Source organism: Mus musculus, chromosome 17, assembly GCF_000001635.26.
Source record: "Mus musculus strain C57BL/6J chromosome 17, GRCm38.p6 C57BL/6J".
NCBI lineage: Eukaryota > Metazoa > Chordata > Mammalia > Rodentia > Muridae > Mus > Mus musculus.
The window spans coordinates 13857770-13872497 of NC_000083.6; the positions used below are offsets into that span (position 1 = coordinate 13857770).

General features: G+C 40.6%; 1 protein-coding gene across 26 annotated transcripts in view; it reads left to right on the forward strand.

Annotated features, from left to right (window-relative positions):
* Positions 1-14728, forward strand: part of Afdn (afadin, adherens junction formation factor) — a 145408-nt gene that overhangs the window by 97379 nt on the left and 33301 nt on the right. For all 26 annotated transcript variants that reach the window (XR_385293.3, XR_001782046.2, XR_001782047.2 and 23 more), the window contains 2 exons: positions 2104-2207; positions 4000-4086. Coding sequence is in view for 21 of the 26 variants with exons in the window: in XM_006523752.3 (XP_006523815.1) it covers positions 2104-2207; positions 4000-4086 (191 nt within the window). In the remaining 5 variants the exon portion in view is untranslated. The remainder of the gene's footprint in view (positions 1-2103; positions 2208-3999; positions 4087-14728) is intronic.

Here is a 14728-nt window from a genome sequence, read left to right on the forward strand (position 1 = left end):
CTTAATAAGGCGTCATAAATATTTTGGTGGGAGTATCAGGGGTCCAGCTAAGGACCTTGCACATTCTAGATAAAGTATTCTACACTTAGCTATAACAGAAAAGTAAGGCAGGAGGATCATGAGTTTTCAGCCAGTCTAGGCTACAAATATGTTTAAAGCCCCTGTCTCAGAAAACAACAAAGCAGAACTCTCCTTTTCTTTTCTTTTCTTTTCTTTTCTTTTCTTTTCTTTTCTTTTCTTTTCTTTTCTTTTCTTTCTTTTCTCTCTTTCTCTCTTTCTCTCTTTCTTTCTTTTTTTTATTGAATATTTTCTTTATTTACATTTTAAATGTTATCCCCTTTCCCAGTTTCTCCTCTGGAAACCCCCATTCCATTTCCCCTCCCCTTCCTTCTATGAGGGTTCTCCCCCACCCACCCACCCACTCCCACCTCCTCACCCTGGCATTCCCTTACACGGGGCCTCTCCTCCCATTGATGTTTGACAAGGCCATCTGCTACATATGCGGATGGAGCCACGGGTCCCTCCATGTGGACTCTTTGGTTGGTGGTCTAGTCCCTGGGAGCTCAGGGCGGGGGACAGGGGGGAGGTCTGGTTGGTTGATATAGTTGTTCTTATAGGGTTACAAACCCCTTCAGTCCTCCACTGGGGACCCTGTGCTCAGTCCAATGGTTGGCTTCGAGCATCTGCCTCTATATTTGTCAGGCTCTGGCAGAGCCTCTCAGGAGGCAGCTGTATCAGGCTCCTGTCAGCAAGCTCTTCTTGACATCCACAATAGTGTCTGCATTTGGTGATTGTATATGGGATGGATCCCCAGGTGGGACAGTCTCTGGATGGCCTCTCCTTCAGTTTCTGCTCCACAGTCTCTGTAACTCTTTCCGTGGGTATTTTGTTCCTCTTCTAAGAAGGACTGACGTATGCACACTTTGGTTTTCCTTCTTCTTGAGCTTCATATGGTCTGTGGGTTGGAGAGATGGCTCAGCCATTAAAGGCTAGGCTCACAACCAAAATATAAGAAATTCAAGTTAAAAAACTTGTGAGTTGAAAAGTCTCTGATCCATACTTTGTCTCCATATTTCCTCCCATGAGTATTCTGTTCCCTGTTCTAAGAAGGACTGAAGCATCCACACTTTGGTCTTCCTTCTTTCTTGAGTTTCATGTGGTCTGTGAATTGTATCTTGGCTATTTGGAGCTTTTGGGCTAATATCCACTTCTCAGTGAGTACATACCATGTGTGTTCTTTTGTGACTGGGTCACCTCACTCAGGATATTTTCTAGTTGCATCCATTTGCCTAAGAATTTCATGAAGTCATTGTTTTTAATAGCTGAGTATTATTCCATTGTGTAAATGTACCACATTTTCTGTATCTATTCCTCTGTTGAAGGGCATCTGAGTTCTTTGTAGCTCCTGGCTATTATAAATAAGGCTGCTATGAACATTTGTTAGTAATTTTAACACATATGAAGTTAGAAGAAATTGGACAAAATGCTGTGAGAATGGACCCTCCCAACTCCAGGATGTTCATTTTAAATGGCCTATAGTGTGAGAATTAAATTCAGAATGGTGTAGTAAACCAATAGCCTGTACCTGTGCCATTCTCTGGTTCTCTGTGCTTGTCTTTTGCTAAACAAGTGTGTTGTTGTTGGTTTTCCTTTAGGGTGGAATGTATAGTTCTGCAAGAACGTAGTTTACAGAGTAGCTCACTAATTTTCATAGTAAAAGAGAAATAGTTCTTTGGTGTGCACAGAAGAGGAAACCCAGCAACTTTTTGTTATTGTTGCTTAAATCCTGATGGATCGATCAATCAGGTACATGGCTTTAAACAGGTTTCAGAGGGAATAAAGGTATAGACTGTGAAAATGAGTGTTCACTAAGGTAGTAAGCCTTCAGAAACATGTGGTGTCCTATCCCTGTAAATCCCAGCACGTGAGAAGCTGAGGCAGAAGCATGGTTCCAGACAATCCTCAGATTCATAGTGAGACCTTATCACAAAATAACCACCCTGGTGCTTAACATAAAGCACTGCTCTGTCTTGTTTTCCTTGTTGAAAATTGTATGTGATCAGGTATGCCTTACCCATTTTCTAATTACTATTTTCTTTTTAGGATTTTGTAGATTGGTTCCTCACACACGTTCACCAGGTACCTGGACAATATATTTTGAAGGAGCAGATTATGAAAGTCACCTTATGCGTGAGAACGCAGAACTGGCAAGTATTGAGGTTTGGATGGATTAGAGCATCAGATATGTTTCTAATGAGTTGAAGATGTGAGATATCATTAATCCTCTGCTTACACTGAATGTTACGATGGAAATTTAAAATGATTTTCTTATACCAGATAGATTCAAACATTTTAAAACCTTGCTTTGTAAAAATACATATGCTTGCTCCAGGTCTGCACAGTTGTGTTATAATAATGGTTCTTTAGAAGTAAAGAGTATTTATGCTCACAGTTATGGCACACACACGAAACATGTAGTGTAGTAACTTTGAAAGATATTATTAGAAAACTATTTTTCAGTTGCAAAAGTAATTTTTTTCTACTCATTTCTGCCTTATCTTAAATGTATATCATAACTCACTATTTTGAGATAGTAAGGAGTTTCCTCTATCTTAAGAAAAATTATACTTTGCTTCAAATACATAGTTTCAAAATGGATACTTTTTTATATATTAAATTCAGAGTAGTAATTATGGCTTCTTGCATACTTTAAATTTGAACATGCATCAGAACTGTGTCCTAAAATTGAGTTAATAGATGATGTTATACCAAATGTATGGCTCAGAACTAACAGTGACCATTCCTTTTTCTTGACTTCCTATGTTTATTTTTGGTCAGATTCGAAGTAACAACAACAGCAGCTGATGACCAGATCTTAACAGGAAGATAAGCACTTCTTGGACTCAATGCTTGCTCATTGAGATAGATTTCAATTGTTGGTTTATATAAACCAACTGTCTTGCTGTCACATGACTCTGTTTTCTCCCAGTCCTCCGTGGGCTATACCTTAGCTTGCCTTTGTTTAAATACCACCTTCTGTAATATATATCTTAAGAGTTAAGTTTTCATCAGCACGTACTCAGTGTTCATTTTGCTTTTTAACTGTTCACATTTTGGTTTGAAGTTTGGGGCCTGAGTGTAATGTGACTTAAATAATGTTTTCCTTAAAAAAACAAACAAAAAAACAAAACAAAAAGCACCAACAAGCTTTCTTTGGCTGTGTCTAAGCTTTGGCTGCTCTGTGGCTACACTGCGTTCAGTCTCTTTGTACTGAGTGCCCAGTGCAGGGTGCATTTCTTGGTAGAGTACTAGGAATACTTGCAACGCATCCTATAGTTCCTTTATGGTCATCATTTTAAATAGAATGACTCTCAGTTTCTCAAGAGACAAAGATATTAGTTCATCTCTGTTACAGCCATTTTCTGCTAGCTTCCCAGACAATATGCAATAATTCTAAACTTTTTTCAGTAGAGAACAAAACAAAAGCTTAGTGGTTATATTTAAAAGATCATTAAGATAAAAATTGGATTTTATTTTTATGTTTGTTTTCTAACCTGATAGTAAGAGAGGTTTAATTTTGTTTCATATATTAAATACTTAATATTTAAATGGCATTTGTAACTAAGACTCACCTTCTAGACTATAATCAAATGATTCAGTATTTTGTTTACCAAATGAAAAGAACCTGTGTGACTAGAGAGTTGGCTCAGTGGTTAAGAGCACTGGCTGCTCTTCCAGAGGTCCTGAGTTTAGTTCCCAGCAGCCACATGGTGGCTCACAAGCATCTGTAATGGGATCTGATGCCCTCTTCTGGTGTGTCTGAAGACAGCTACAGAATACTTATAAATAAAATAAACAAATCTTTTTAAAAAGAAAAGTACCTGAGACAGTGGACCCTTTATGCCCTTTCCCATTCTCGGTGATAACAAATAACTTCCTTTCCAACCATGTAAAAGCAGTTCGTGTTAGTCATAAAGTAAGCCTCTTCTGTCATCTTAGGCCCAGCCTCTGAGGAAGGAGCCTGAGATAATCACTGTGACTCTGAAGAAGCAGAATGGAATGGGCCTCAGCATCGTTGCAGCCAAGGTAGGACTGAAGGAGCACAGGAGCATCTTTCCTATCTGAGACCATTGAAGGATGATCTCTGTGTGAGAGTCTGGATAGAGTAAATAGTACCTTGAGATGGGATAGATAGATAGTCTCAGAGGAAGTAGTGTAAAGGCATGGTCAAGACTTGGTAGTCACAGTGAGAAAAGCAAATATGGGCACAAGAGAACAATTGCACCTGTCACTTTATAATATCAGATAACAGCACTTTTCAACTCCGTGTTTGACATCAGGGGGACCTAATAACACCACCATTCCAATCTCAAGGCATTTTCTACTAGAGGATGGATTGGAGCTTAAATTCAGCTGTGTATCCATTGAAGGCATTGTCAGCTTCCTCACCTTCCTTGTTCTCTTGGCATATAAGTCCCTTCACCTATTAGTTTGCTAAAGAAAAATTATTTTTTTCCTGGTGCTGGTATTTTATTTCTTTGTGTACGTTAGGTCATGAATTCGTATGGAATGGGCTCCAACAGCTCAGGCTCTTTTCCGTTAGTCCTCACAAAGTGTGCTTCTCTGGGTGGCGCAGGCTGGCGCTTCAGCTGCACCCAGGTGCCCTCTCCTTGGCTTCCTTTTTCTTCTGGTCGTTCTCCTTCACCGCTTCAGGAAGCTGTCTCTGCTCTTCGAGTGCTTGATGTGCTCAATCCGCACATTGATCCTCTTGGCCAGAATTTTGCCCTTAACCTGCTTGTTGACAATGATGCCCACAGCATGCTGGGTGACATTGTAGACTCTTCCGGTTTTGCCGTGGTAGCACTTATGGGGCATTCCTTTTTGAACAGTGCCCATTCCCTTGATGTCTACAATATCACCTTTCTTGTAGATTCGCATATACGTGGCCAAAGGAACAATGCCATGTTTCCTAAAAGGCCTAGAGAACATGTACCGGGTGCCTCTCCTCTTTCCCTTTGTGTTCGTCATTTTGGCGAGTTACTGGAAGATGGCTGCGGCGGCCGAAAAAGCAAGATTTTCTTTCTTTCAGTGAAAAGAAATTAGTAGTATGAATAGAAGGTTTTTTTTAGCAAAAGCTTCCACAATCATAGTCATATACTTTCAGTAGAACAAATGTTTTTGCATATGGTTTTCAGCATTCCCCTCTCCATTACTGTTTCCTCGTGTCTTCTTCACCCTACTCTGACTGGTTCTCTTCCTTAAATTCTCTCCACTGTACTTTCATATCACATAGGTTATTACCTTCTCTTTTCTAAATAGGTGTTTTAGCTAATATTTAATAAGATACTTTGTTGAGCTGTAGTAATATTTTGCCTAAAATAATACTTTGTCAGCAGAAGTTGTTACCTTTGTCTTATTCCCAGAGAGTATTTGAGAAGCTTGCAAACACCATATGGCATTATGAAAAAAGAACATCCCAAATGTCATGATATAGTACATTCTGAGAAATATTTTAAATTGGTGCTTGTCATTTCGGTACATCAGAATAGTATTATGATGAATATTAATTGGAAATTGATATTCGAAGCTTCATCTTGTGTATTTTTAAAGGCTGCATTAAGTCCCCTACTCTGGCCCACTGATTTGCATATGGTACACATGGCCTGAGATGTAGGGCTGGATTGTGAGGCCAGCATTGCTCCATTCGGGAGGATGAGCAGCTTACCAAAGTCATGGCTCTTGGCTGGGAGTAGATTGTAAGCACGTGTTTGTTATTCCTTCTTTTTGGATCTTTGTCCTTCTTGCTTATTTTAAAAAAGAGACATGTTGGTCCATGCTTGTAATCCCAGCTTTTAGCAGGCAGGATCAGGAAGATGGAGAGTCTAGACTAGCCTAGCCTGGGATATATAGCACAATCCTGTCTCAAAAAAAACAAGACACAGCAAAAAAACATAAAACACATAGTTGATATCCTGCACCTTCCAGCATTTTACTAGCAACTTCCTGTCCTGAGCTTGTCATTGAGCCAAGCCAGATCCTTGTGTGATTTCTAGTCCTCCCCAGCACTGGAGTTTGATGGTTAGGAGTTGGCTTGCATTGTCATTGATAAACAACCAACATATTTCTCTCTAGTGCTGTTTGCTAAGTTAGCTGCTGGAATGTGATAGACAAAATTACTTGTTAGCAAAAATAAGAACTTTTTTTTTTAACTTTTAAAGTATGCTTGTCTTAGTTTTCTTTCTGCTGCTGTGATAAGGACTATGAGCAATGCCAGCTTGTAGAGGCAGTCTGTCATTAAGGTAAGGAACCTGGACGCAGGAACTGAGCCAGAAACTGTGGAGGAATACTGGTTATTGACTTCTTTTCAGTGCTCACTCATATTGTTTTCTTATACCACTCAGCACCACCAGCCTGAGGCAGTAATACCCACAATGGGCTGGGTATTTCCGCATTAATGAAGAGAATCCTCCACAGACATAACCACAGGCCAGACTCAGAGAGACAGTTCTTAAATTGAAATTCCCTCTTTTTAAGTGACTTTAGATTGTGTCAAGTTGATAAAGACTACTAACACAATGAGCCACTCATTTATTTCATTAACTTAGTCAGTGTGCTAAATTGTCAACTGTATTACAATAGTGTTAGATGAATTTACTGTAAAGAAACTTGTTGTTCATAGTGTTAAACATACCACGATATATTGTGGATACTGTGAAACTGTATTTGAACTTTTTAAAAGTTAAGAAATAAATAGATTAATGAGCGTGAAAGTAGTCATCCAAACATTGTGGGATATTAGCTGATTTTTGGAATTAAGAAATTGGAAAGATGGCCCAGCAGAGGTATGTTATAGGTAGAAGTGAAAACATGGCAGGGGAGAACCAACCAGTATTGTGTACCATATTTGAGCAGTCTGCATCTCCAAGGAGACCAGAGAAGTTAGGGAGAGCTGTGCTATGCAGGGTTACAGTTGTGGACTCACAGGGGGAGGAGTCTTGTTGCCTTGTTGGCAGCACAACAAAATGACAGGCTTGGAGAAGGATAGAAGGTGATGTCCGAGACATGGTGGCATGCTGAGCAGAAGGCTAGGGTCTTTAGACAAGTCTGTTTAGGACTAGACTGGATGAACCTGTGGTGGGGAATGTTGCTTGTCTCTCTCAAGCTCAAGTCTGTGGAATCACCTGTGATAGAGCAAAGATCTGGAGCCTCTGATCCTACTTTATAGTTCAAAAATTCCTGCTCACCTCATGTGGTCCAGATCACAAAATAAACTTCTAGACTGTTATCATATGCTTGACCCAAGCTCAGAACATTTGAAAACATGAAAGGAACATGTCAGCCATGGGACATTTTCCTTCTTAGTTACAGCTGAATTACTGCCCATTTTTAGGGGGAACTAGAAGTTCAAGGGCGGTCTGCCACACTTAGATATGCAGAGAAGACTCAACTCCTGAGGTGGGGTACCTCAACTCAGTGGTGACATACCCACTCAGCATTTGGCAAGCTCTGCGCTGGGTCTTGTATACTACAAAGGAAAACAAAACAGAGAAGCCTTAAGTTCTATATTTCCTGTTGTAGACATGATCTTTTCACCTGATACTGGGCTGCTAGAGAGTGGCTGTTATTCCCAGTTGAAAAAGCCTTACAGTGCATTTCTGTAGACTCTGTCTGACTTATGTTTGATCTCCTGGGGTGCTGTCTTGATGCTAAGGACCTTGCGTTCTGTCATATGATGCTCAAGGTCGGTCTTGCATCCTTGTCCACTCTTGGTTCCTCTGCCAGGTATCATGTGGAGAAGTAGGGCATCAAGCCAAGCTCAGAGTCGTAGTCCAGCCTGTGTTCCCTGAAACCTGATTTACAAGAACAGGCGTATTAGTTCCTCTCTGAGATTCAACCTTGTGAAGGTGCATCTTGTCAAAACTGTACGTTTTAGTGTAAGTGAGAGAGGGCTTTGACTAGGGTATAGTATGATAACTGTTATGTTGTGTGGGGTGGGGATTGTAGGCTTTGATGATAAGCTTTTGTTGTCACCATGGCTGGATTTAGAATCACCAGGAGACACCCAGACCCCTTTGTGTTGTCTGAGGATGTTTTCAGAGATTGAACTGAGAAGGGAAGACCCATGTCTGTGGCCAAATTGTCCTATTGACTGGGTTCCTAGACTTGAACAAGGAAGGAAAGGGATGGAGCCAGCTGAGCACCAGCATTTGTCCCCCTTTGCTTCTTAACTGTGGATTCAGTGTGACCAGGCCCCTCTTCTTCTCGCTGCCACAGCTTTTCAACAGTGATGATGGACTTAACCGCCTCAAACCATGAGACACGAACAAAAACTATCTTTTAAGTTGCTTTTATCATTTTTTGTTTGTTTTTATTGTTGTTGTTTTGAGTTTTTGGCTTTTCTTTTTATAGCAGGAGAAAAGTAGCTAATTCACAGGGTTTCTGCACTCATTTTGCAATGAAAGATCCTAGTAGCAGAGGTGGCAGAGGTAATCAGTAGCAGAAATGTACCAGACCCTTGTGAGGGAATGTGTTATCTCCTGCCTTGATGAGTGGCAGGTAGTTCCTTGGTCATGGTCAGTGGTGGTAGATACTTGCTGCATGGCAGTGCTCAGATGGGATGAATTGAGGGGAGAAACAGAGAATCTGGTTCTGACTTGAGCCGCTGGGTCCTGAAGGCAAAACTGTCAGAAAAAGAACAGGCAGAAGTTGGTGGAGGTTAATTGTAAGTTCAGGATTGAATATGTCACACTTGAAATTTTGGGATCCTGGTAAGATAAACTAATGTGTTTTCTAGCAGGGGATTGGAAAATGGAGCTCAAAAAGTTAGAGCCAGAGATAAAATTTAGGAATTGGTAATTGGGCACTCTGAATGAAATAACTAAAAATACTTTGTAAACTGGACAGTGTGCCATTTTTAATATATGAATAATAGTATCCCTAACATCTGTTTTCTGGACGACACAGGTAAATAGCGTTTCACTGTGCCTATTCCACTCTGTATGTGTCATGTTTATAGTATAGGAAGGAAGGCTCAGCCAAAGAAAGCACAGGTCGCCTTGGGTGGACAGCTGCTGGACAGCACAGCACAGGTGAGAAGTGTTTAGGTCTATATAGATAATAGTGATGACCTCTGGTACATGTTGGGATGGTCAGCCCTGTCTCCTGCTTAGCTACTTGTAGGCTGCCCTCGGCCTGAGGGCTCTGCAGGCCTATGGGCTTGTCTGTCTCTGTGCCTTTAAGACTTAGTGATGATTGTGTTCCCTCATGATTGAGTAAGAAGCCATCAAAAACACTGGCAGTAGCTGCTTATTCCATGTAGCTCTTACTTCCACCCAGCCCACTGTATTTTCCTGTCACCCCAAACCTTTCTGTTGTTTGCTGCAAATTTGAGTGTCTAACTCAGGCCTCTTCCCTTTTTTAATTGCTGCATGTCTCTGTTGCTGTAACCCAGAACCGTGTTTTGATATTAAGTTCTTCTCCTTGCCCTCCACATGGTGGTTAAACATTATGAAATCCAGATGATTTGGAAGCGATGTGGGTTTGCAGTTTACTTTTGGAGACATTGCTTTTGGAGAGTTCAGCATGCTACTTCTTACTCGTCTGTGGGATAGCACCGTGCCGACGCTTCCTGTTTAATTTGGATTTTTAAAATACAAACAATTCCCGTTCATTTTTATAACCCTTTAAAGTTTAGTAAAGGACGAAGGGAATGAAAATCTGAGTGGCTGGGTTGCATAAGAACCTGAGTGTTGCGTTGGTTCCAGTTCCTGTTGATAAATGCCATACAGTGTCACAGCACCCAGTCGGCATTGTGGCCAGCCAGTCCCGAAAAGCCAGCTGTGCTGCTTGCTGTGGGAACTGAGAGAAGTAGACAACTAGTCTCCAGCTCGAGGCTGTTGTCCTGGAGATAACATGTGGTTCTCTGTTGTCGGAAGGGCAGAATCAGTGGTGAGTTTCTTCAGGGTGTTGTCCTGAATGTTCTTGTGCAAACTGATCCTTAAAGAATGCTTCCTCCTGCACTCTGGCTTGTTCAAACCTGTTAATAATTAACTTGCTCATCTAGAGTGAGGCTTGTAACGTAGCTTGTAATTACATACCCAGATTGTTGTTGTTCTCTGTTTATGTTGCAAATATTTAAGGTTCATAAAAATGTGAAGTTCTTATGATATTTTTTTATTCAGGAAAAAAAAAACCCATAAGATTTAGCCCTACTAGTTATAATATGGTAGAAATGGCTTTAAATGGTAACTGCCGTTGTATAATTTGCAAAAGCAGACATAGTCAGGTGCTCATAACTTTCGGCTACATTTGATAGCTTCAGAGTAGACTTTCTCCACAGCTTTTTGATGTGCTGTTCTTTTTTAAAACATGAAAATATCAACTTATAGTTTAAATATATTAAAATATTTACTACTGTGTTTATTTTTACTACTATATATTACAGCATATTTTTACTATATATTGCAATATTTTTTTAAGAAACAATTGGCTAATTACTGCTTTTTACTACTATATATTACAGCATATTTTTACTATATATTGCAATATTTTTTTAAGAAACAATTGGCTAATTACTGCCTTAATGATGTTACAGTTAGTTCTTTTAAACTAAATACCCGAGTTTTAAGTTTTTAAATCTTAGATTAAATCATAAGGTTCCTGTACTGGCTGGTTCTGTGTCAACTTGACACAGCTGGAGTTATCACAGAGAAAGGAGCTTTTGATGCAGGTTAGCTGGAGCTAAGCAATTAGCGGTGATTAAGAAGAGACCAGCATCGTTGAGGTGACATCTTCTGAGAAGTGTTTTCTGAAAGCACAAAGAGGCTGTGTTCCAAAGATAGTCAAGGTTGTACTCCTGCTGCAGCGGGACTTGTTAATGTGTAAGGGTCACCCAGGTGGTACTGGTTTTGGAGATGCCAGTACCATGAGATGACCACCAAGAGCAGCAGCAGCAGTGGAGTACAGGCATCTGGAGCCTAGAGGACAACGCGTGTGCTACAAAGGGCCTGGCTGGAGAAGTGACCTAAGCCCTTGGAGGAGCCCAGAAGATCATGAGTTGGATCCCAGACATTGGACGGTTGGAGATTGATTTTTGCTTTTGATTGTGACTGTGCCCTGATATTTTCCCTCTTGAAGGAAGAAATTATTTTAGTGAAGCCCACAGATAAGAGATTTTTAATTCTAAAAAGACTTTGGATTTTAAAAGAGATGGGTATTTTAAAGAGATTGAAATTTTAAGAATATGTAAAGACTGTGGGACTTTTAAAGTTATTTAGATCTTGGGGATGAATAAGAATGTAAGGGTTGAGGCTTACTAGTGATGTGTTTGTGTGTCAAGTTGACAAGGGGTCAATTGTACTGGCTAGTTTTGTGTCAACTTGACACAGCTGGAGTTATCACAGAGAAAGGAGCTTCAGTTGAGGAAATACCTCCATGAGATCCAGCTGTAAGGCATTTTCTCAATTAGTGATCAAGAGAGGAAGTCCCCTTGTGGGTGGGACCATCTCTGGACTGGTAGTCTTGGGTTCTATAAGAGAGCAGGCTGAGCAAGCCAGAGGAAGCAAGCCAGTAAGGAACATCCCTCCATGGCCTCTGCATCAGCTCCTGCTTCCTGACCTGCTTGAGTTCCAGTCCTAACTTCCTTAGTGATGAACAGCAGTATGGAAGTGTAAGCCTAATAAACCCTTTCCTCCCCAACTTGCTTCTTGGTCATGATGTTTGTGCAGGAATAGAAACCCTGACTAAGTTCCTATGCTTTAAAAAAGAGACAACAAAGTGTTAGTGCTGCCTTCGCTTGAAGAGGTTACAATTTAGGCCTCTGATGCATTTGAGACCTTCCTGTTGGGTTCTTTAATGGTCCGATAACCCTTCCTGGTAAGAACCTGGTTAAAGAAGTAAACTCAGGATTTTGGTTCCCTTTAAAGCCTAGCTGGAGAGCTGGCTCTAGAGTGAGAGCACAGAGGATTTTCCAGAGGACCCAAGTTGCTCCTATTACCCAGGTCAGACAGCTCATAGCTGCTTCTGTGTCCAAGAGACCCACTGCCATCTTCAGGACTCTGGAAGATGGATGCACACATACAGCACCTTACACACACACACACACACACACACACACACCTACCTACACATGAATACAAATAAAATAATGTTTAAAAAATTATTTTTGTTCCAAAGGACCTTATGTGGGTGGAAAATGTCTTCTGCAGAGGTGCCAAAAGTATCTTTCTCTTGTTATATGAAATAGCATAGCGCCTTTTGTGGCTATGGTTTATGAGTTTGTAATATTATTATGTATGTTTTTGCTAAAAGGGAAATAGTGAATTACATGAAAGGGTAATTTTTCAGGGTTATTACCTTAATATTTATTTCTGGAATTGATTGAAATATTGAATTCCATTGGAGTACTAATTACACAAATTGTTAGTCCTCTTAAGATTTTTTTGTTTGTTTGTTTTTATTGGATATTTTCTTTATTTACATTTCAAATATTATTCCCTCTTCCTGGAAACCCCTTATCCCATCCTCCCTCCCCCTGCTTCTATGAATGTGTTCCTCCACCCACCCACTCCTACCTCCCCGCCTTAGATTCTCCTACACTGAGGGGGGTCATCTATTGAGCCTTCATTGGACCAAGGACCTCTCCTCCCATTGATGCCTGACAAAGACATCCTCTGCTACATTTGCAGCTGGAGCCATGTGTATTCCTTGGTTGTTGGCTTACTCCCCAGGAGCTCTGGGGTGTGTACTCCTATTTGGGGTGTGTCTGGCCTATTTACAATGTTGCTCCCTCAGTGGGGCTGCAAACCCCCTCAGCTCCTTCAGTCCCTTCTCCAACTCCCCCTTCAGGGACCCTGCACTCAGTCCAATGGTTGGCTGCGAGCTTCCTCCTCTGTATGTGTTAGGCTCTGGTCTCCTTTCAGGAGATGGCCATATCAGGCTTCTTATTAGCAAGCACTTCCTGGCCTCTACAATAACATCCAGGTTTGGTGGCTGTATATGGGATGGATCCCCAGGTAGGGCAGTCTCTGGATGGCCTTTCCGTCAGTCTCTGCTCCATACTTTGTCTCCATATTTCCTCCTGTGAGTATTTTATTCACCCTTCTAAAAATCACTGAAGCATCCACATTTTGGTATTCCTTCTTCTTAGGTGTCATATGGTCTGTGAATTAAATCTTGGGTATTCCGAACTTTTGGGCTAATACCTACTTATCAGTGAGTGTATACCGTATTTGTTCCTTTATGACTGAGTCACCTCACTCAGGATGATATTCTCAAGTTCCATCCATTTGCCTGTGAATTTCATGAAGTTGTTGTTTTTAATAATTGAGTAGTACTCCATTGTGTAAATGTACCACATTTTCTGTATCCATTCCTCTGTTGAGGGACATCTGGGTTGCTTCCAGCTTCTGGCTATTATAAATATGGCTGCTGTGAACATAGTGGAGAATGTGTCCTTATTACATGTTGGAGCATTTTCTGGATATATGCCCAGAAGTTCTATAGCTGGGTCTTCAGGTATATGCCCAATTTTCTGAGGAACCACCAGACTGATTTCCAAAGTGGTTGTACCAGCTTGCAATCCCACCAGCAATGGAGGAGTGTTCCTCTTTCTCCACATTCTCACCAGCATCTGTTGTCACCTGAATTTTTCATCTTGGTTATTTTGACTGGTATGAGGTGGAATCTCAGGGCCGTTTTGACTTGCATTTCTCTGATCACTAAGGATGTTGAACATTTCTTTAGGTGTTTCTGAGCCCTTTGAGTTTCCTCAGTTGGGAATTCTTTGTTTAGCTCTGTTCCTCATTTTTTAATAGGGTTATTTAGTTCTCTGGAGTCTACCTTCTTGAGTTCTTTACATATATTGTATATTAGTCCTCTGTTGGATGTAGGATTGCTAAAGATCTTTTCCCAGTCTGTTGGTTGCCATTTTGTCCTATTGACAGTGTCCTTTGCCTTACAGAAGCTTTGCAATTTTATGAGGTCCCACTTGTTGATTCTTGGTCTTAGAGCCTGGACCATTGGTGTTCTGTTCAGAACTTTTCCCCACTTTCTCTTCTATTAGATTCAGTGTATCTGGTTTTATATGAAGGTTCTTGATCCACTTGGACTTGAGCTTTGTATAGGGAGATAAGAATGTTGAACCAGCACCATTTGTTGAAAATGCTGTTTTTTTTTTTTTCCCCCAGTGGATGGTTTTAGCTTCTTTGTCAAATATCAAGTGACCATAGGTGTGTGGATTCATTTCTGGGTCTTCAATTCTATTCTATTGATCCACCTGTCTGTCGCTCTACCAGTACCATGCAGTTTTTATCATAATTGCTCTGTAGTACAGCTTGAGGTCCAGGATGGTGATTCCCCCAGAAGTTCTTTTATTTTTTAGAATATTTTTTGTTATCCTGTTTTTTGTTTGTTTGTTTTTGTTATTCCAGATGAATTTGAGAATTGCCCTTTCTAACTCTATGAAGAATTGAGTTGGAGTTTTGATGAGGATTGCATTGAATCTGTAGATTGCTTTTGGCAACATGGCCATTTTTACTATGTTAATCCTGCCAATTTACGAGCATGGGAGATCTTTCTATCTTCTGAGGTCTTCTTCAATTTCTTTCTTCAGAGACTTGAAGTTCTTGTCATACAGATCTTTCACTTGCTTGGTTAGAGTCATACCAAAATACTTTATATTGTTTGTGACTATTGTGAAGGGTGTCGTTTCCCTAATTTCTTTCTCAGC